This window comes from Pelophylax lessonae (genome assembly GCF_965119305.1).
Source record: "Pelophylax lessonae genome assembly, chromosome: 12".
NCBI lineage: Eukaryota > Metazoa > Chordata > Amphibia > Anura > Ranidae > Pelophylax > Pelophylax lessonae.
The window spans coordinates 89,439,253-89,463,539 of record NC_138779.1 but is presented as its reverse complement, the minus strand read 5'-3'; the positions used below and the strand labels follow the sequence as shown (position 1 = coordinate 89,463,539).

Here is a 24,287-nt window from a genome sequence, read left to right as displayed (position 1 = left end):
CAGTAACAGTGCATATATATAGCACTGATTACTGCAGTAATGTCACTGGTACCCCCAAAAGTGTCAAAAATGTCAGTCAAGGGTCCGATCTGTCCGCCGTAATGTCGCAGTACCGAAAAAAATCGCAGATCGCCGCCATTACGCGTTAAAAAAAAAACCCACCAAAAATGACAAAAATCTATCCCTTTGTTAGTAAACGCGATAACTTTTGCGATTTTTTTTACCAAACATATGTAGCATAAAACAAATTGGCCGAAAATGTTAAAAAATTTAGATTTTTACATTTTTTTTGGGGAATTTCATATAAAAAATGTGAAAAATATTGTTATTTTTGAAAAATTGACGCTCTTTTTTTGTTTATAGCGCATGATCAAAAAATCGCACAGGTGATCAAAAACCACCAAAAGAAAGCTCTGTTTGTGGGAAAAAAAAGGACGTCAAATTCGTTTAGGTACAGCATCGCACGACCGCGCAATTGTCCGTTAAAGTCACGCAGTAAAAAATCGCAAAAAAAACCCTGGTCTTTTAGCAGCCAAATCCTCCGGGGCTTAAGTGGTTAAGACCGGAAGGATTTGCCCCCTTAATGACCAGGCCCTATTTTGCTATTCAGCACTGCGTTATTTTAACGGACAATTGCGCAGTCGTGCGACGCTGTACCCAAATAAAATTGACGCCCTTTTTTTCCCACAAATAGAGCTTTTTTTTGGTGGTATTTGATCACATGTGCGATTTTTATTTTTTGCGCTATAAACAAAAAAAGAGCGACAATTTTGAAAATAAAAACAATATTTTTCACATTCTGCTATATAACAATCTCAAAAAAAAATTTAAAATCACAATTTTTTAACATTTTAGGCTAATTTGTTTTATGCTACATATTTTTGGTAAAAAAAAATCACAATAAGCGTATTTTGATTGGTTTGCGCAAAAGTTATCGCGTCTACTAACTATGGGAAAGATTTATGTCATTTTTATTGTTTTTTTTTTTCTAGTAATGGCGACGATCTGCCACTTTTTGCGGGACTGTCACATTGCGGCGGACAGATCGGACCCCTAACTGACATTTTTGACACTTTTGGGGGTACCAGTGATATTACTACAGTAATCAGTGCTAAAAATATGCACTGTTACTGTAATAATGACACTGGCAGGGAAGGGGTTAACCCTGTGGGTGATCAAGGGGTTAAATGTAAGCCTAGGGAAGTGATTCTAACTGTGGGGGGGGGGGGGGGCGGGGGGTGGCTTCTGAAATGACCATAGAGACATGTGATCCTATATAGAAGGATCACATGGGCTCTATAGTCATTGCAGGGAGAAGAACGGTCGGCTTTGTTTAGGGATTGCTCCCCCAACGGTTTGCTTGTTTATTATGTATTCGGTCTGACCAGACTTCTGAGGCTGAGCACCCCACCCCCCACACACACCTGTACTCTATCAGTGTCCACTATCAAATAGATATAGGAGGAGTCCCTTGTAGTGCATTAGCACATCTCTCCCAGCAAGGAGTGTGGTCTCCAAAGGTTAGAGAGGCTGGATTCACCCCTTTTTTTATGGATAGTGTAGGACCCACTGATAATGGGGTACTTTGACGTAGTGGTGGGCTTGAGCACGATATGGCCATATGGTGGGACTAAATCCCCATTTTTATTTATGGATTGTCTCCATATTTGATAGTCATTTCTTTTGCATGTGTGCGCTATTCTTTTTTAATATACATGTCGCTTGGTCCATAGCTGCACTGGCTTTAGATATACATGTTCAGGGTTTGCCCCCCCCCAACTTTTTGCTTGTTTATTATGTATTCGGTCTGACCAGACTTCTGAGGTTGAGCACCGTGACCCCACCCCCCACACACACACACACACACACACACCTGTACTCTATCAGTGTCCACTATCAATTAGATATAGGAGGAGTCCCTTGTAGTGCATTAGCACATCTCTCCCAGCAAGGAGTGTGGTCTCCAAGGGTTGGAGAGGCTGGATTCACCCCTTTTTTTATGGATAGTGTAGGACCCACTGATAATGGGGTACTTTGACGTAGTGGTGGACTTGAGCACGATATGGCCATATGGTGGGACTAAATCCCCATTTTTATTTATGGATTGTCTCCATATTTGATAGTCACTTCTTTTGCATGTGTGCGCTATTCTTTTTTAATATACATGTCGCTTGGTCCATAGCTGCACTGGCTTTAGATATACATGTTCGGGGTTTGCTCCCCCAACAATTGTGGGTGTCAGACGGCAATCAGAGCCGCCTGACCCATGCATTGGCTTCCCCGCTGCCGAGTGGGGGTGGAGCGTGCCCCCTATCACCCCCTATGTCGGTTTGCGCAGGAGAGCCGCCCCGCCTCAGTAGAAAGGCGGCGGGTGGTCGGGAAGTGGTTAATTGTTAATGAACTCACATATTGTTTCTGTCCAGATGGCTAGATTATTCGTTCTGGTTAATTCTATTTCTGTATACAATTTTATCTGCATATGATAATGTAATCAGGTAACCCCTGATGGGGTAATCTGATCAGGAGGGGGATGTCCATGCTGTATATAATATGTGTGAGTTGTTCAATAAAGGAGAAGGTTCCTTAACTTGTACAAGCTAAGTTGTCGGCTAGCTTTGTATGGGGGGCGGCTAGGATATTTGTTATCTACGTTCAAGACTGGGAGGAAGCCCTATACTGACGGAAGCCCACAAACACAGTGTGGGTCGCGGTTCTGTTACAAACACGCCCCGATTACTCGATTAATTTCGTCCAGGGAGGGACTTTCTCAAGAGGAGAAGGTGACTTGGCGGCTTGTTTTCATGTAATTCATCCTTTTCATCTTGTAAGTAGTATTGTTTTTAATAATTTCTTTTTTTTTATTACACTATTTTGGCTGCTTCCTTCTTATTTTATACTTACCCTGGGGATGAGAACTGGTGCAGTGTTCCAAGAAGTCAGAGAGTGTTTCCTGGAGGAGAGCTGACAGTTTGGTTGATACCCATGTGTTTGTAGCACCCTTCTAGATAGTTGTTTGAATTAAGTAAATTTAATTCTGGCTTACTGTTTCTAGTGCAGCTGTTTTGTTGTTAGGTAAATATAGTTGTGCTTACTGTAATCAGTGTAGCTGCATGTGATTAGTTAGGTCTGTTCAGTGTTTCAGCTGCTGCAGGTTTGATTGCTACCGCTGTTTTCTGCAGAACTTTGGATCTCTGTAGAACAAAGATGTGGAGCAAGGCAAATGAGCAGCACACATATTTATGCAGCCCTAGCCAATCGCAGGGAGGGTAGCCCTGGAGGCTGCTGGGCATCTGTATAAATACTCTGAAGCACAGAGCAGTCTTGTCTTGTCCTGGCTGTGGGGCAATTACTGGGATAAGGAACCTGGCCAATTTCCAGTGGCTCCTACGAGGGTAGCTTTACACAATAAAACAGATCTTTTAATAGAGAGGCATAGAGATCTGGTGAGTTGCAGGCTAAGGGGTGTGGATCACTGAGCACTGAATGAACACCGGTATATGAAGATTCCACAGTAGAGCATTTTGGAGACACAAGTGGATATTATGGACTTATAATCTATAAACATTTATTTTATTTGCTGCACAAATGGTTGGCATGAGAACATGAGGGTGATTGAAGTTCATTGAGTTATACTATATATATATATTTTTTTTTTTTTATATATATATACTGTATATATATATATATATATATATAATGGTGTGCTTTATAGATTCATGAGTTGGATATGTATTTTGGTAATTTGAGGGGTATGAATTAATTATTTTGTACACAGCGCTGTAATCAATTCCTATTAATTTTAAGTGGGATTGTTGTAGGATTGTGTGGTGATTTTTAATTGCTGAAGTAGTGGAGCTGGTTTCTTCCTTTTGTGTGCTTTAGTTTACACTTTTTATTCTGTGAAGTTCACTGTCACTTTATTTGGAGCACGCAGTAACGGAGATTCATATCTACTATCTACATATCTATATCTACATACCTCTGGTCTGGTCTGGTGACCACACAGAAATTATGGAAAATGTCCCCAATATCTACCAAAAATGTAAATACCAGTATTAGATTGACTAATTCTTTAAAGGGGTTGTAAAGTCAGGAGTTTTTTTTTTATCTTAATGCATTGTATGCATTAAGATAAAAATCCTTCTCTTTGTAGCAGTCCCCCTTAGCCCCCCTAATACTTACCTGAGCCCCTCTCTCTATCCAGCGATATCCACGAGTGCTACAGCCATCTAGGGCTCTCTCCTGATTGGCTGAGACACAGCAGCGGTGCCATTGGTTCCCGCTGTTGTCAATCAAACTTAGTTAGCCAATCAGGAGAGAGAGGGAGTGGGGCCAAACAGCAGCTCTGTCTCTGAATAGATACAAAGAGCTAAAGCTCTGCTTGGGTGTCCCCATAGCAAGCCAGGGGCCAGGATCTCCAGTCAGGGACCCAAAAAGAGGAGAATTCGGGCTGCCCTGTGCAAAATCATTGCACATAGGAGGTAATTATAAAATGTTTGTTATTTTAATAGAAAAAAAAATGAGACTTTACAATAACTTTAAGCAAACAGTTTCACTTTACCCATTCAGGACAAAGTGACTATTGAGGAAATTTATCAAAACTGGAGCAGGCAGAATCTGCAGCAACTGAGTATGACAACCAATCTGCAGCTAATTCAGTTAAAGTATATGTGAACCCAAACCTTCTAAAACAACCTATTCAGTTTAAAATAAAAAAGAAAGGCAAAATATTTGTGGATACATTATAAATACCCTTTTTTATACCCTTTTTTTAAGTGATCACATACCGTACCCTCTGTTCTCAGCTGCATACGTCACTTAGAGAGCTAGGAGAGGAGAAACAGCATTACACTGGTCTTCCCAGGTAATGGCTGTGTAGGGGAAGGGGGGTTTGCTGAGTTCCCACCACAGCCAGCAAACCGACCACACTGTGCTCTCGTGTGGTCAGTTTTTAATAGAAAAGCAGAGGGCCTGGCAGAAACACCAGGTATGTCACACAATGGAAAAAATACTAAGAGAACAGGATACTTTTTCATACAAGTACATGGTACAGCAGGCACATACCAGGAATAGGAAATGTTGGTTTTACATATAAGCTTTGAAAATGAAAGATATAAACTGATGGGTTGTCATGCACAGCTACTCCAAATTCTGTCTGCTCCAGTTTTCAGAAAATTCCCCATTGTCTCCTGATGGTCCCCCCCAACAAATGTACTTACCACTCTACACTCCCATGCAGCCTCTACACTGCAGGAGTCCATACTGAGTAAACTCCAGTGTCAGAGCTTAGTCGGGTAGATGATGTTACCCTGTGATAGTGTTTTGTCCTGGAGAATTTGTATTCAGGCCTAAGCACTGTCCCATAGGGGAGATCACATGGTCTCCTGTTCCCATTAAAGCAATAAAGCAAAGAGAGGGAAGGTGACTAAAACGTGAATCTGTGACTATACCTTGCTGGGGAAGATGGCTATCAGAAAATTCAACATATTTGTTTCAGATTGGTCTTTAACCTGGCTGTATAGTCAGGTTTAAACAGGATCTACATCCCTTAGTCTTGTAATTAAGCCCCTTTTTATTTTAAAACACTATTTAAAGATGCACATGCAGCCTACTTTATGAAACATGGTCTTCCAGGGCACCATCTCATCAAAATACTACCAAACCAGCCTTAAAACCCAATGCCAGACAACGTTTTTAGTTAAGGATAGAGTGGGAAAGGGTTAGAAACAGTGGTGGCTGGTGCATTAAAATTTGGGGGGGGGGGGGGGCGGCAAAACCAACACCCCCCCGTGGGACCGCCGTCCGTCAAATCTACCACCCCCTCCCGGGACGGAGGTCTGGCTGCCCAGCCAGACAGCCAGCATCCTTACCTCCTCCTTCCCCGAGCGGCTGTGAGTCTCCTCCGGCCGTAGGTCTCCTCCCTCTTCCTGGCCAATGGCCAGTAAAATCGCTTCTCTTTACAGCCAATTGGGAAAGGGGTCTCACGGCCCACTTCCTGATTGGCTGGGAGGGAAATCAGTGTGATAATAGCGAATATTAATTTGCTGTTGTCATACAGTACAACTGGGTAGGTTCAGGGCGCAGTGCTCTGCGCCCTGAGCCCACCCTTTTTTTGAAGCCTATTAGAGCCTCTGGCTCTAATCACGTGCTTAAAAAAAAAAATAAAAAAATCCCCTATTGGAATCCATGCATCCGGCGCCCTGCATGTAGATTATGGCGCTGGACGCATGGATAGGGGAGGCGGCGCCCCTGCGCCTCCAATGGACGGGCCGCCACTAGTTCGAAACCTATTGCTGTCTGTGTCCCCATGTGGGGGACTTATCTGTATCTATACTTTCCTTTTTTTTTTGTTGTCAGACAGAACAGGGAAAAAAGGGAAATATTCTCCACTTGTCTATTTGAGGGGTTTCAGACAGAACAAAAAGTGAGGAGGAAATTCCTCAAAGAGGACACAGACAGAAATTGCAGGGTGTGTGAGGTTTAGAGACTTTATTGCTCGAGAAGGAATGAGTTGGGAGCATTGGAACTGAAGCGGGATTCACAGTGTGAAATGGAATATATAAAGTAAAGTGCAGTGAGTCAGGTTAGGCTGTCCTCTTGCACAAAGAGGCCTCCTGAAGTTGCTTTGGACAAACTATAGAATTAGAATTAGAGATGGAGTCCCAGACTGATGGTTTAGCCTTCGTTCACATTAGGTCGCTCCGACTTCGAGGGCGACCTGTGAAGTCGCGTGCAGCGCGACTTTGGCGCGACTTGCACGGACTTCACACAATGGAAGTCAATGCAAGTTGCCTCCAGGTCGCCCCGAAGTAGTACAGGACCCTCTTTCTAAGTCGGAGCGACTTGTGTCGCTCCTATTAGAACGGCTCCTGTACTACACAATGGGAGCGTGAGGACCGCGACTTGTCAGCCTGAGTCGTACCAGTGTGAATGCGGTCTGAAAGTCTATATATCTGTATTTATTCATAATATTTCTGAAAAAAAAGGCCTGGATTCTTTCCTAAACATATCATTACTGGATACTAATATTTATAGGTAAAGTTCCTGTACATAATATAACTGGATACTAATGTTTATACGTAATGTTGATCCAGGAATATCTGATTGCCCCTTGGGGGATCATGAAGGATTTTTTCCCCTGCTGGAGCAAATTGTTTCATGCTTTGTTGGGGTTTTTTGCCTTCCTCTGGATCAACTGTGGGCATAGGATTGTGTATATGGGATTGTAAGATTTTGTTTTTCATTTTATTGGTTGAACTTGATGGACTTTTGTCTTTTTTTAACCAGACTATGTAACTATGTATGTAACTATGAAAGAAACAAACCAACACACTTCAGCGGTTCTAAAAGACTCGCTTTCATCAGGGCTCAATGTACTGGTGAAGCCCCTAACTGTGATGTGTATTCTAAAGTGAACCTGTCCTTTAAATGTCCTAACACTTCTTGTTTTGCCTAAAACTTAAAGGCTAACTACACTTTCGTGGGGGAAAAAAGTAGCAAATAAAGAAAAAATAATATAGGGTATACAATTTTGACACAAGTCATATTGTAATTAAATGGTATTAGGAATGACCTTTCCTTTTCAATCTGCAGCCGCTGTAATTGTCTGAAAATGCAATACAATATGGCTACCTGGAGCTGTTCTGTACACAGACTGTGTACTGACCACACCCCAGAATCATCATTTCCTGCTTGTGTGATTGGCTCACTGATTTTCCCAGAACCCTGCCTAAGATATAAGTCAGATTTCAGGCATCCCCTGCAACATAAATATCATTTTTGGTGGGATACTCCCTATAGGAACACGTCTAAAGGGATGCAGGCCCAGCAGCTTTCCTCATTAGTGCTCTGCAGCTGCACAGCTGATTGATAATACGAAACTACTCAGCACAGAGGCACGAAGGAACAAACAGGGATTTCTTCAGAATAACAAAAGGTAGGAATCTGCAAAAAAGGTTGGTATAATTCTTGCGATGTACATAAATCACCCAGGCAGGAATGTTTTTTTTTCTCAACAAATGTGGAGTTAGGCTTTAACGCTTTTGCTTGGGATGGGCTTTTTAGGGCAGCTTTACATGAACCTTTAAACAATTTCTGACTGCCAGCTACCTCCAACCTTTTGCCTTTTAGGGTTATTGAACTCTTTGAACACTCAATGCAAATAAAAGGAATCTGAATAGGACATGTTACTATTATATATTCTGATAAATGTTATACATGCGTTTGTGATGGACAGTTGACAGAAATGTCCCCAGGAGGTCAAAGCTGCAATCTGCCTGGGCAGTTAAATGTACCATTCATAGAAAAATAATGGATCCTGAGGGCAGATTTGTTCTACTTTACTGGTTAATAAATGAAGCCATAGTGGAAATAATGTCTAATAAAATACACCTGTCACTTAGAGACCCTGTCAGGTCTCTAGATGTTTTGAGCCAGTAAGCCTCAGCAATAGAAGACAGCGTTTTTGTACTACCTCTTCTCTATTTCAGCCTTGCAGCATCAGAAATCCTCTTTGGCATTTTAAATTTGCAGGAGGGTTGGATGCCTGTGTTCCCCACCGTGCATCGGTTTCTTCCTCCAAACCCTTATATCACTGCATTGACGTAAGGGGTCAGAGGAAGGAAGCGGTGCATGGGGGAGAATAACTATAATAAAATGTGCTATTCTATTTCTTTGGGATTCCTCGAATCGAATAAGGTCTATTGATGAAAGCCCAACTCTGGGAAACAAAACAGTTATCCCCTGCAGTGGGGCTGCGCCCGAGCTTCAAGGGTTAATTGCTTGTTGAAGTCCAGGGAACATAGAAAAAGAGATCTGCTAAAGGCCCGTACACACCTAGCGATTGTCGGCCGTAAATATTCGGCCAACGTCCGATCGTCGGCTTGTTAGTATGATGCTTCCGACAACAGACTGCGACTTTTCGGCCAAACAGAATCTGGTGTGCAGGCTTTAAAATTTTTGTTGGCCAACACCAGAACGGCCGATTGTTCCTCAGTCAGTACAGAATTCGGCCGACAAACAGCAGATGAGCAAGACTGGGCATGCTCAGAGAAGAAAAAACACACGGAAAGTTAACCATCACATGACATCACTTCTGCAGTCGGCTGTTGTTGGCCGACAAAATTCGTGTGCAGTCTTTAGCACTTTTCAACCGACAGGACAGCACCGGACAAAAGACGGCCGATCGTTCGGCCGACAATCGCTACGTGTGTACGGGGCTTTACCTGATTCTGCCACACTGCTAGACCAGGCCTTGCACTATCTTCTCCCCTACGCTCTGGCAGTCTAAAGTCCTGACATCATCAAGACCAATGCAGGGTCCATAGGCGTGCGCACAGGGTGTGCCAGGTGTGCCTAGGCATACCCTAATCACCCCATGCAAATTAGCATTATCACTCTGTGTGTCGGCAGGAAGATGGGAAAAATATTCCTCTTATTGGCTGTTTATGCACTTCTCTTTCAATGTGCTGGCAGAGAGATCAATGGGTCATATAAATGTAGCACTGCCCCCTAGGGGACTGCTAGATATAACACTTTTTGGATTCCCCTGGGTTACCCGTAGAAACTGCTTGCAGAAACGTATCACTTTAAGTACTTGGCTCAGTCAATGATCAGTCCAGGGGATGTTGTTTTGTAGTTTTATTTACACCTGGGATAGAAGAAGGGATTAGTGGGATACTCCAACTAATAACTATTCACAATGCTGAGGACATCTGACTTGAGGATGCAGCAAGGCCGCTGCTTCACTCTGCCACTGGAATGAAGGTAATTTAAGTGTTCCTTCTTGTTATTATCTTCAGGGTCCTAACTTGGCACCCCCTTTCTCTCTCCCAGTGTAACTGACACCCATCCACTGACTCATACTCTGGAGTGGTCCTCTTCCTGGGTAGACCCCGGGCAAGTTCCTCTGTACTCACGGACACTGTTTTCCAGAGTCACCGACGCCCCCATCTCCACCAGTCAGCTTCTCTTGGACCTCCAGATTCAGCCACACTCTCTGGTTCACCACCTGTGACCACCATCCACTGCTGCAGAAGAGGAGACAGCCATCACCTTCCTTCTGGGACCTGGCTTTTATACCCTATCCCTTAATGCATCACTCTCTGTGCCAAACCCATGGATAGTATCAAAGCCTGTGTGTCATTGGCTGGGTTTCCTCCACTGTCCAAAGTGCCTCCCCATTGGACACAGTGGGGACACTCCCTCAGCCCAAATGCATCACACACTGAGCACATGGAGCAGGCCTAACTATGAATCATGCTCCCCTGATAGGCAGAGGGCATCTATGCTTTGCCTGCTGCTCTCCTGACAAGCAGGAAGAGCCAAAACCACTCTCCTCACCTAGTATCTATCTAGGAGGATGCTACATATATGTTGGCACACCTGTGTTTGAGCTTTATGGTGCACACCCTAATTACATAGGCTGTGCACCCCTGTGGCAGGGTCCATAGACACCGAAGGACAGTCCACCGCCAGAGCATGGAGGAGTGCTGTCAGCCTGGAGTGGAGGATCAAGTAAGTTAAAGTGTTTCTCCTCTCCCCTAAACAAGCAGTTAACCCTTGCAGTGTGGGCACAGTCCCACTGCAAGTGATCAGTTTCAAATTTCCCAGAGTTGTGCTGTAAGGTTCTAGAGAGTTGATAGCACCCAGAAATAATAATTACTTGTCTCTTTCCAAACAAAGCACACAGTATTTCTTAGCATCCAATTAGAATATATAATTGATTTAACTTGAGTAAAGTGAAAATTGATTGGTTACTTTGGGTTGCTGTTGTTTGCGCATTGTTGCTTTTGGCACTGCCTTGTTAAGTAGCCTTTAAGAGAATGAAAGTTCAATTGCAGTTCAGAAATTGAAAGGAAAAAAAAAAGACTAGGTTGCTATAGACAACACGGGGAACCTTTCTGTTTCCTAAGGTTCTTTGCTCAAAAATGTCACAATTCATGCCTTGTCAAGCTTTTATACTTAGCTGTTCAGCATCATCTTCTAACAGAATACCGCCACCTAATGGAGGTAGCTGGAACTGCTTTTTAATAACTACAAGAATTATTAAAAAGGATAATTAAAGTCTATGTGGTTGCCTGAAACATAAATCACATGTTTGCTCTATGCAACAAGTGTAAATAAATAGGCGCAGCTTCAAGAAACTGACAGCCTTGTTACAGCCTTGTGGAAGAAAAGATGTGTTGGGCGGCCTATCCAAATCTAAATTCTTACAATAGATGAATTTATGTGCATATGGCTGGCTCAGCTCAGCCCAGCCAAAAAAACATGCCTTACCCTTTTACAGGAACAGGGTGATTGAGATGATTGGAGAACACTATATCTGACTCAGCATAGGCCATGGTGGACCTCTGCAGAAAGACCACTGCTTTCACAAAGAGAATGAGGGTCCTTCTCTGCAGCATGCTGGCTGGACAGGTTTTTCTGCTCAGAATGAACTATTAGGTTGCTGGATCTTCCTGGCAGAACATTCCTGCCCAAAAAATGCAAGTATGGTCCATATAGTGTGCGAATTTACATGCATATATGCTTACACTCATAAAAAATTCTTCTCTCTCTGACAATACCTAATCATAAATGTGATTAAAGCATGGATTTGCACATATGTGGGTAAAATACTGACCAGCAATGCAGTATTTTGTCTTTTATTTAATGATGTAAATGTGGCACAAGCTTATAGATGGTCACTTGTCTGTTCAGGCCCATTGGAAACAATAGGCTTGAATTAGATTAGCAGGGCTTTTTTTCCTTAAAGGACAGGTGCAGGAACTCCCCCCTTTTGAATCACCCCATGTCTCTTTCCCCTACCCACCTCAAGGCACCGTCCCTTGTTTCCTCCCCGCTACCCACCTGCCAGTACCACACCTCTTAGAGAATACAGAACCAAGTATCATTTTGTGGTGCTAAGAAGTTTTTATGGAATTTGTTATTGATAACTAAAAAATCAGTAAAATAGATCCCCTGCAGCTAGCAAGTAGACCTCCCAGCAACAATAGACCCCACCAGCAACAATAGCCTCCACCAGCAGCAATAGGCACCCCTCTCCTCACCAATAGCAGATCCTCCTCACAACAATAGACCCTCCCCCAGTAACAATGGACCCCCTGCAAAAAAATAGCACCCCAGCAACAATAGACCCCCAGCAGCGACAGCAGATCCCTCCAGCAGTCAGCATTAATAGACCCTCCAGCAGCCAGCATCATTAGATCTCTCACAGCAACAATTGACCCTCCAGCAAACATAAGACCCCCTCCCCCTTGTAAAAAATAGACCCCCATGCAAAAATAGATCCCCTCCAGTGACAAAAGATCCTCCAGCAGCCAGCATCATTAAATCTCTCTCTTAACAGTAGAGCCCTCCCAGCAACAATTGACTCTCCACAAAACGTAAGACCTCCCCCCCCTGCCCCCCCCCCCCCCCGCTAAAATAGACTGATCACATGTGCAGCACCATCGCAACTGTACGTAGATCTAACAGAGGCGAATATGTCAGCTTCCTTGGCTGTAAAGAATAGAAGGGTTCAGTCCCACTTTAAAGGAAGTTGAAAAATAACAGCAGAAACAAATAGTAAAAAAAAAAGTTACAGGGGGAACCAGAAAAACAAAAACTGCTTTGTTAATGCCAGTGACAGACTGCATCATATATGTCATTTTTTTTTATTTTACTTTTAGTAACATTTTAAATTGATGGGTTTAGTTCTACTAACTTTTATATATACAGACTAAGATTTGAAAACATGAATACCCCGAACACCATATATTTATAGGGGCACTTACCTTCATACTGTACCATACAATCTGAGACCTGTTGATGGTCAGCTCCTTCCAGAAAGTTCCCACAGTGTTGAAAGGTGTATTTGTATTATATGTCCATGTTAGTATATCATAACCAATATTTATTTCCCCAGAAGCATCAAAAGTGATATTAGCAAAAGTGAAGTTCTGACTCTTCAATTCTAGCAGAAGCTTAAAAGAGAACACAACAAAAATAAAAGATCATGTAGAAAAATGGGCAACGGAATAAAAGGTATGTCTGCCAAATCAATATCTCTATTTGGAGAGATCACCAGTTTCAGGAATATCAGAGAACCTGGCTCCTTTCACCTTCAATGGTGATTACAATGCCACACAACTTAAAGAGTATTCTCCGTATTGTAATATGTTTGTAATGCAAGAGCTGTAAATATTACATGGGATAATGTTCCCTTTGTATATGAAAGTAGTGAAGCCACACGTCACTGATCCCTTGCGTACACATATCGGGAATATAAAATGTTGGAATAAGTATATTCTTTAAAGGTCAGTAAACTCTGTATATTGACTGGATCTACAACATACAAGATCACTGAATGTCAATGGTTTATCTAAATAACCTTACAATAAGGGGAGCATCATCATATCCTTAAAATTGATTTGAGGTCCCTTGCCTTTTCTCCCCTCTAGTCCGGGATACCAGCAAACCCTTGCGTACAAAGCGGTATCTATTCGGGGCCTCTAGTGGGAGGACTAGGGTATAATGGCATTGTCGCTGCTGATAGAATACATTTTTTGTATGTGCTTCACTAATTTTATATAAAGAGAGTATGGGGAAGTGGCAAAACCCAGAGTTTACACAAGCGAGCGGATCTCCTAAGTGACAGGCAGGGTCAGATTGCAGGGTTCAGCATAGCTGAACCTGCGATCTGTGCCTGTGTCACACAGTCTCCTCCCCCCACACACGTTAGTAAGCACCAGGCATACATTAACCCCTTGATCACCAAAAAAAGTTAACCCCTTCCCTGCCAGTGTCATTTTTACAGTAACAGTGCATATTTTTAGCACTGATTACTGTAGTAATGTCACTGGTACCCCCAAAAGTGTCAAAAATGTCAGTCAAGGGTCCAATCTGTCCGCCGCAATGTCGCAGTCCCGCAAAAAAATCGCAGATCGCCGCCATTACTAGTTAAAAAAAAAAACAATAAAAATTACATAAATTTCCCGTAGTTAGTAGCTGCCATAACTTTTGCGCAAACCAATCAAAATACGCTTATTGCGATTTTTTTTTTACCAAAAATATGTAGCAGAAAACAAATTGACCTAAAATGTTAAAAAATTTTGATTTTTAAATTTTTTTGGGGGGGAATTTCATATAAAAAAAATTTGAAAAATATTGTTATTTTTTCAAAATTGTCACTCTTTTTTTGTTTATATCGCAAAAAGTAAAAATCGCACAGGTGATCAAATACCACCAAAAGAAAGCTCTATTTATGGGAAAAAAAGGACATAAATTAAATTTCGGTACAGCATCGCACGACCGCGCAATTGTCCGTTAAAATAACGCAGTGCCGGATCGCAAAATATGGCCTGGTCAGGAATGGGGTAAAATCTTCCGATCTTAAAGCAGTTAAAAATACGCTCATTGAGAATGTTTTTGTCAAAGACATGTAGCTAAATAAATTTTGGCCTAAATATATGACAAAAATTGAATATATTGGATATTTTTTAACTGTCAAAGTAGAAAAATATTGTTATTTTTTTCAAAATTGTCGCTTTTTTTATTAATATTGCAAAAAATAAAAAGCGCTGAGGTGATCAAATACCACCAAAAGAAAGCTCTGTTTGTGGGAAAAAAAGGACGTAAATTTCGTTTGGGTACGGCGTTGCATGGCAATTGTCAGTTAAAGTCGCACAGTGCTGAATCGCAAAAAGTGGCCTGGACGTAAAGCAGGAAAATCCTCCGGTGGTAAAGTGGTTAACAGTTACAGTTAGTTAAACAGCTTAGAAAAACCTTTCTCAAGAAGTTTCCATGCTAGGGATTTCTTGAGAAGTAGCAGATTGATATCTTATCTGATGGTGTCTGCGTATTTCTGAGATGATGTCTTTCAGGAAAGCTTAGATGTGTGTGTGCGTGGGGGGGGGGGGATGTATGTGGGCATCTCTTGTCATCTCAGATTGGTAACCTTTAGATACTATAAGTGACCACTGACCCCAGTGATCTTTTTGGCTGTCAGTAAGGCTGGTGTTATTCCCCCTGACCACCAATGACCACCTGTGTGATGAGCAATCGTCCTAATGACCACTTTTGTTACAGTGAACTCTTTCCACTTATCCATATTTCAAAAAGAGAATCTTCCCACCTATCCCCAATGTAACAGGGCATACTTCCCCTTGATCACCAATATAAGGGGCATTCTTTCCCTACTGACACTAATGTAACAAGCAATTTTCCTCCCAATGACCACTGATGTAGAGGGCAGTATTCCACTAACTACCAGTGTATGGGGGAGCTTTCCACTGACTACCATTGTATGGGGGAGCTTTCCACTGACTACCATTGTATGGGGGAGCTTTCCACTGACTATCATTGTATGGGGGAGCTTTCCACTGACTACCAATGTATGGGGGAGCTTTCCACTAACTACCAGTGTATGGGGGAGCTTTCCACTGACTACCATTGTATGGGGGAGCTTTGCACTGACTACCATTGTATGGGGGAGTTTTCCACTGACTACCATTGTATGGGGGAGCTTTCCACTGACTACCATTGTATGGGGGAGCTTTCCACTAACTACCAGTGTATGGGGGAGCTTTCCACTGACTACCATTGTAAAGGGGATCTTCTGCACTGACCACCAATGTGAGAGAGCATTAAACTGACCACCAACCTGAGAGGGCACGTTTACGATGACCACCAGTGACGACACTACATTTTTCACTGTCTTTGTTCTCTATGTATCAATTATACCAGGTATGCCACATTCTATAGTAATTTATTCATTGATTATTTATTTGTTCACTTATTATTATATCTGCAGGTTACTGATCACACTAATGTAGGTGTAGATTATTATTTTAGACATGGAAATTATTTAAAGGGTCCCCCAGGGTAAAAGGTTCGAGATAGACTGGCATATATAGATATAATATATATTTTCAATGAATTCACTACTTACATGCCAGGGAAGTATATCATAGACATCCTTGCACTGACCATGTAGATCATGCACAATATTATGAATAGCTTGGCCAATGCAGTGGACTGCAATATATACTCGATATGCCAGACCAAGTGCCAGAGGGTCCTGTAGCATTGTTATATTGTCAGGCGTTAACAAGCTGCATGATTCACATTGTTCCAGAAGGTCTTTAGTCTGGAAAACATACTTCTGGCTGATATTTGAATTTGATGTGCTACCATTGAAAAGAAGCTTATTTTCCTGCTGAATCAGGCGTAGAATATGCTGCACGTAGTCTTTAAACCCAGGCAATGATTTACTTGTTGCAGAAAAACCAATGACTGTACCAATGGACCGCATACCTGGCATCTGCTGGACAGATGTAGACTGGGACCAGGTTGTTGTGGCAATCCAAACCATTTTTAACTGGGAATCTATAACAACTTTAAAGAACAGTTCAGCTTCCTCTGCGTTAAAGAACACGATGGTGACATTAACTCCTGTGCTCTGAAGTTGAAGAATAAGATTCTGCATAGATGTATTAAAATTTGGGTTGGTTTTATTCTCCGGTATATAAGCTTGGTAGGCAATACAAATGCCAGCTTGGGCAGCCTCAGCATTGAACAGGAAGAGTCCTTGCTTACCGTATTCATTTTTGCTAGCCACTGTGCCCACCCAGTTCCACTGAAACTCTTTTAGAAGGTTTACAATTCCATGAGTCAGGGTTATATAACCAGGGATGGTGCGAAGAAATGATGGGTAGATGGCCTTGTCACTGAACTTTTCATTGGAAACCTGATAGCTAATCTGAAATAAAAACATAAAGTTGGCTTATATACAACCATACATGGCTTTATTCACTCTTCTTTGCAGAAGATAAACAGCAAATTCCTGGAAGTCTCACAAACTATATCCCTATAGATTATGAAGAATCACAACAGGGAACCTATAGGAACCAAGTTTATTTATTTATGTATTGCTCCTTTTTACCAGTTTACATTGAATATGAAGGTAAATAAGATTTCAACTTGTTCTCCGATCCTCCTTTTTCTGTATAAGCATGTTATTGCAAATGCTAAATGTTGCTTAAAATGTCTACAGGTGAACATTGGACTTTCATGCCTTTAGGGCATGAGAGTCCAACGCTAGCCTGTTCACCTGTAGACATTTTGTGAGGCAAAATAGTCCATTACAACTGGTCAGCATTTATCTTTCACTATTCTGATTCAAAGCCCCCCTGCAACTTCCATGGCCCCTTTCAATAGCAGATTAGCAGTTTCACCCTGAAATTCTAACCCTCTCCCCCACCTTGTCATTCAGAAATCTGTGCTATTCAACAGCCACCGCCTGATTTCTGAATTAAAAGACTCCTGGCTTCACCCATCCAACTGCGCATGTGAACATTGGGCAGCCTCCATTTCTGGGGTTGTACATCTGTGAGAGTCAGTGGTGTATTTAGGTTTTGTGCTGCCCTAGGCCTGACCATAAGACTGGCGCTATATTAAAAGTGTAGCGCAAGGCGACGGAGACCCTTTTCATGCGGGAACCGGGAGGAGGCTGTTTTTTTTTTGCTGCCCCCCTGCAAAGTGCCGCCCTAGGCCTGGGCCTTGTTGGCCTAGGCCAAGATACAGCACTGGTGACAGTATTCCTTCAGTAACAGCGGCTTTATTCCATCACAGATACTCTCTCATACCCTTGCCAGTGGCCAAAGCAGGGTTCCTGGTTTACGCTTCATCACTTCGGGCTTCCAGGCAACCCAGACTGGTATGCCTAGCACATGTCATTTTTTGTGAGTGCAGTTTTATTCATTTAATAAATTACTTCTGCTTAATATATATACTACACTACAGAGTTTTGCTATCTTGTCTTTTCTTTTTGTTTATCAGTGATTCAAGAGAGCACCCACTCTAGTCCAAAAGCAGCACCCACATAGTTAGATCATTGCAGATTATTTTTTGGGCTACCCACGTTATTATCTTTCATGCTAGTTCTAGATCCTCACTTAATCAATCTATTTTTTTTTTTTATACTTTGTTTTTATTTGCATATAAAATTTCAATATACAACAGTATTCCACCAATTTGATTTAGATTCACAAATTACATAATAAAATTATGCGAAAAAAAAAGAAAAAAGGAAATACAGTAATTCATACATTAAATATCATACATTTTTTCCCTCCCCACCCTCCCCCCCCTCCCAGGATTCCTCCCCTTCTTGCCAGCAGTTTCCATTCAACAGTGCCTCACCATGGTAGATATGCTTAACTATTTAATTCAATATATTTAGTTGATTTTTTAAATTCTATCCATTTCCCCCATTTTCTTTTCATATTTCTTGGGATCTCCTCTTGTGTATTACATACATATTCCATATTATAGTTATTATTTATCTTTTTACACCATTCCTTTATTTTCGGGCTCTCCTTTTCTCTCCACTTTTTTGGTATGGTTTCTTTTGCTATATTCAGCATGGTTGGGACCAGAGTCATATTATATTTTTTTAAAGGTATTGTTGTTTTATGAAATAGGCAGGCCCATGGATCGTCCGGCACTTTTATTTCGGTGATATCTTCAATCAGTTGTCTAACCTCTAGCCAGAAATCTTTTATCTTGGGACAATCCCAAAATAAATGATATATTGTACCTATGTTGCCACAATCCCACCAGCATTTGTCTGTCTTGCCTGGTTGGTATTTATTTATCACTTCTGGGGTGATATACCACCTAAATAGACATTTATAGTTTAATTCTGTAGTACTTACGTCTATGGCTGTTGATCCAACCATCCCTAGTACAGTCCCAAGTTCCTGTCCTTGCAAATGTGTCCCTATTTCTTTCTCCCATTTTACTATATATGGGGGTTTTTCCAGACTGTGCCATTCCGTCAGCATTTTGTAAATCTGAGAAACTCCGTGCCTTTGCATGGGAGAGTAGCTCAGTTTCTCGATGTTGTTAAGATTTTTTTCAGACCTAATCGGCTGTGGTAATGAGCTGACAAAATGTTTCAGCTGGAGATATCTCCAATCGTCTATTTTTATATTATTATTTTCTTGTTTTAATTTCTGAAGTGTTTTTATGTGACCTTTGTGTAAGATATCTTTTAATTGAGTGTTCCCTATGCAATTTCCACCTTGTTCTTCTTCCCCGGGTGGGAAGTATTTAGTGCCATTTAATGCTATCATTGGTGAATTGTATTCCCATTTCAGTTGTTTGTTTATCCCATCCCATATTTTATATACTACCTTTGTCAGTTCATGTGCTCCCTGTGTTTCCCTATATTTTGGTGGGATCCATATTGTTTTGTGTAGGTGATTATTATTTTGTGTGCATTCTATCTCTACCCATCTTTTTTCCCTCCTTTCTGTTTTTGTCCAATCCACCATTCGTGTAATAATTACCGCCTTATAATACCTTTCTATATCTGGAGTTGCTAATCCTCCTTGTGTTTTGCTTCTTGTAAGGATCTTGTACTGTACTCTGGGTTTTGTCCACTGCCATATATACTTTGTCAGTAAGGTTCTGATTACCCTAAAAAAAGTTGCGGGGATGTTTATTGGCAACAGAGAGAAGGTGTAAAGGATTTTTGGCAAGATAAACATCTTAACAACATTGTTTCTTCCGGTCCATGAGATTTGACCATTTGATTTCTTTCTTATTTCTGTTTTTATTTCGTTCAATAACGGTATATAATTAGCTTGGTATAATTTTTCAGTTTGAGGTGTTAAGTATATCCCTAAGTATTTTAATTTTTCTTTTGTCCACGTATATGGGAAGTATGTTTTTATTATTTGTTCTTCCTGAGTATTTAACCCTATATTCAAAATCTCTGATTTTATTGGATTTATTTTAAAGTTTGACAACTTTCCATAATCTTTTAACTCCTTTTGAATGTTTGGGAGGGTAATCCTTGGATTTGTGACGATGAATAACAAGTCGTCAGCGTATGCTGCGACTTTGTGTTCATCTTGGTTTACCATCACTCCTTTTATGTCTACATTTTGTCTAATTTTTGCCAATAATGGTTCCAGGGTTAACACGAACAATAGGGGTGACAGGGGACATCCCTGTCTCGTCCCATTACTCATTCCAAATTTCTCTGATAGACTTCCGTTTATTTTGATTTTTGCCGTGGGGTTGTTATATAATGCCTCTATCCATTGCCTCATTCTTAACCCAATCCCTAAATTTTTTATGGTTTCTTTCATGAAGTCCCAGTCCACCCTATCAAAAGCCTTTTCGGCATCAATTGATAATAGGATGGAGGGGGCCTCATGTTTTTTTGTTTTTTGTAGAAGAAGCAGGGTGCGTATCACATTATCCTTCCCTTCTCTACCTGGAACGAATCCGGTCTGGTCCGGATGGATCCACGTTTTTAGTAATTCTTTTAATCTCGTTGCCAAGATTTTCGCAAATAATTTTGTGTCTGCGTTTAACAACGCAATTGGCCTATAACTAGAGCAAAGGGTTTGATCTTTCCCTTCTTTCGGTATGACCGTTATATATGCCATAAGAGATTCTTCTCTTAGTTCTTCCTTCCCTATTTTATTCAGGTATTCTTGCATTTTTGGTATTAATATTTCTTTAAATCTTTTATAGTACTTTATTGTGTATCCATCCGGGCCCGGACTCCTTCCATTTTGAGTGGTTTTTAATGCTTCTCTTATTTCATTTTCAGTAATTGGAGCTTCGAGAAGTTCCAATTTATCTTCTGGGATTTTGGGCAGGTTTGCTTCCTCAATATATTTTTGGATATTTATTATTCTTTCCTGTCTTATTTTTGAGGTTTCTTCCTTCCGGACGTTGTATAAAGCACTATAAAAGGCATTAAACGCTTTAGCTATTCCTGTGGTTGGATTAACTGTTTCGTTTTTACTGTTTTTAATTTTTTCTATGTAATTTTTTGATTTTTTCTTTATCAGTAATCTTGCTAGGGATTTCCCTGGTTTATTTCCAAATTTGTATCTGTATCTAGCTATCTTATTGAAATGATTTCTAGATTCTTCTTCCAATAGATCTTTTAATTCATCTCTTTTAATTATAAGGTTTTTCTCTATTTCTTTTTTAAGTTCTTTTTTATGTTTTTGTTCTAGATCGTATATTTCTCTTATGAGTGTATTGATTTGATTGGACCTCTCTTTCTTTTTTCTTGATGCACTGGATATTAATATTCCTCGGATATACGCTTTATGTGCTTCCCAGAGTGTAGCGGATGATATTTCTGGCGTGTCATTCTTTTGAAAATATAACTCTAGTTCTTTTTCTAGTCTATTTCCTATTTCTTCCTCTAGAATTAGTTCTTCGTTTAACCTCCATGTTCCCATACTTTTGTGGTGGGTCGGTGTCTTAATTGTTAAGGTTAGGGGAGCGTGGTCTGACAATGTGGTTGTACCTATTTCTGTAGTTTCTATAAATTCCAATAGGCGATGGTCAATAAAAAAGTAGTCCAGTCTTGAGTACATCGAGTGTATTGAGGAATAGTAAGTATAATCTCTTTTTTTTGGATGTTGAACCCTCCATGCATCTACTAATTGACTCTGGTGTAACTTTTCCCTTATTTTCCTTAGTTTTTGTTCTCCCAGCATCCTTACACCCGATGTACTGTCGACGCTTGGGTCTATACAAAAATTTATATCTCCTGCCATTATCAGATAGCCTTTTTTAAAGCTCTCTAGGTCATACAGGATTCTCCCCAGATATTCACTTGGTTTTTTGTTTGGGTTATAGATATTGGCTAATGTCAGCTCCATCCCCCTTATTTGTCCCTTAAGAAAAATGTATCGACCATTCGGATCTGTTTTCATTTCTTCTAGGGAGAATTCTATATTTCCAGCTATTCCTATTGCTACTCCTCTTGCACGCTCTATTGGTGAGTCCCCGTAATACCATTTAGGAAAGTGTTTAGAAAAAAGTTTTATATTCGAGTGGAGAGAGATGTGCGTTTCCTGCAGAAAAGCGATATTTGCTGCTTCTCTCCTCAACTCTTCCAATATTTTATACCTTTTTATATGGGAATTTAATCCTCTTACATTGTATGTTATTATTTTTAGTTGTTCATCTTTCATTTTTATTTTTTCTGCTCGGTCCAGCTCCTCCTCGAACACGGAGGCGCTGGATCGATTTAAATTCTGCTGACAGCATACTACCAATGTTGTTGGTCTGACAAACTTTTAAAATTTCTTTTCCTTTTGGGCGATGGAGAGTTTCCCTGTCCCTTCCCTTCCTCCCATCTCTCTCCCTCCCCCCCCCCTCCCCCCCGCCTCCGCCCCTCTCCGTCTCATATTGATATTCTTTTGATCAGCTTTTGATCTTAGGGTATTTAGTTGTTTCTTTGGGTCATTCTCCCTGATACCCATTTCCTTTGGGGTGGTGCTCTAATGGATTAGCACGATATGTCTCCTTCCTCAATTGGAAGGACATTCCGGCTTTGGGGGGGCTATCCTACTTCCTTTGTATAACTTATCTCCCTTCCCCTCCCTCCCCCTCCCTCCTTCCCCCCCCCGGCCCCCCTTCCCTCAGTCCCCCCACACAGTTCACATCGATATGAGGGTAGGAGAGAGCCCCTCAGCGTATGGCAGGAGAGAGAAAAAAAAAAAAAAAAAAAAAAAAAAAGGTTCTCTCCCGGTTTGCATTATTTAGACAGTATTTCCACATATTTTATCTTTTGTTTTTTCTAGCTAATGTCCATTGCTGTTCTTCCGTCTGTGAGTTTCTTCCTGGTTCATCTTCCCTGTCACCTTCATACCATCCGGGCAGGTTTGGCTCCTGTATATCAAGTTTTTTGCAAAATTCTTGAGTTTCCTCTGGAAAAGTGAGTTTTGCTGATCGTCCATCTCTTTTTCCTATTAAACTAGCTGGGAAACCCCAATTATATCTGATTCCTTGTTTTTGCATCTCTTCTGTCAAGGGCTTTAAAATTCTTCTCCTCCTCAATGTTTCCGGTGCCAAATCTGTAAATATCTGTATCTTGTCATTTTCTGTATTTCCTGCGTTTAGTAATGATTTATTCTTCTTTAGGTTTTCCCATATTTGTGCTTTATCTGTATAGTTTTGAAACCTGATTATCACATCTCTAGGTGATTCTGCTGGGACTCCTGTCGGTTTTCTTATGCGATGGGCTCTTTCAATCAGTAATTGGTCTTCTTCCCCTCTACCTAATACTGGGTTTAAGATTTTTTGAAGTTTTTCTCCTAAATTTTCTTCCTGTGCTGTATCCCTTAATCCTCGGATCCTCAAATTTTTTCGTCTTGCTCTGTTCTCTTGATCCTCTAGTTTATAAGCTAGATCTCTGGCTTTTTTCTTGGTCTCATTTATTTCTTTTCTCATTCCCTGTATTATTTTTGTTTGGTCCTCTTGTTTTTTCTCTAGTTCTTCTACCCGTCCCAGGGCGTGTCCCAGATCCATCTGGACACGTCCTAGGTCGGTCTGGATTTTAACCAATTCGATTTTTAATGATTTTTCCAATCCTGCGAACATTTCTCGCATTTCACCTTTTGTAGGGGCATGTTCTTTTGTTTCTCCCTGCTCTTCCTCTTCTTCCTCATCATTTTCAGTCCTTAGGCTTAACTCTGAGTTTGCTGAACTGATTGGTGATTTAGCTACTTCAGCTTTTTGACTTTTCTCCGCTTTCTTCTTGTCTGTTCCTTGTTGTTTTTCCTGAGATGTTTTTTCTGAGGAGTTTTCTTGTGTCATAAATTTCCTTTTAATCAATCTATTAACCTCAGGATCGTATGTAGCATATGGTTGTTATTGTTTTCTTTTATCATTAGTATTATTGAAATTTTGCCCTGAGCTTTTTACTGCATTAGGAGCAGGGTAAATTAGACTGGTGTTGACTGTGTTTTATATTTTTGGATCCCAACTCATTTAGTTGCAGTGTCGTAACCATGCCATTGTTGAGTGTGGGCATTTCTGGCAGCACTCCCCACATCTAATCAAGGCAACTATGAATGCACATTGCTGAAGACTGGCTGTAGTCCCAGCACCTAGGAGGTAGCGATGCATGCAGGAATTTGAGGTTCTATATTCTACTCAGTACACAGGCTGGGAGAGCTGCTTGTTGGCGGTAGTCACAATGACGCCATTTTGTAGAGTATTTTTAGTTCTTTGCTGTACAGTGCAGTAAGTTGTGCAGGGAGAGGAAAGCAATGTGGATTCGGGATTTAGGATTTAGAAAATGTAACTGCATGTAAGCAGGTGCTTGTGGAGTGTCATTGAATGTATTTTTGCTGTGGTATTCACTGCACTGTGTAGTTATACAGACAGTTAATGGCTGCCCAGGATTCAAAGGGGTTAACTGTGCCTAAACTCTTTCCCGTGCTTTCTGAGTCCTGCCTCCTGCTGTAAGCCACATA

General features: G+C 41.1%; 1 protein-coding gene across 1 annotated transcript in view; it reads right to left on the bottom strand.

The window, feature by feature from the left end:
- The window catches only part of LOC309568879 (taste receptor type 1 member 3-like), a gene marked incomplete at both ends in the record, with an annotated part of 60,707 nt that overhangs the window by 10,493 nt on the left and 25,927 nt on the right, over positions 1 to 24,287 (bottom strand). Inside the window, 2 exons of the mRNA XM_082274662.1 lie at positions 12,777 to 12,965; positions 15,932 to 16,741. Of these exons, the coding sequence (XP_082130788.1) occupies positions 12,777 to 12,965; positions 15,932 to 16,741 (999 nt within the window). The remainder of the gene's footprint in view (positions 1 to 12,776; positions 12,966 to 15,931; positions 16,742 to 24,287) is intronic.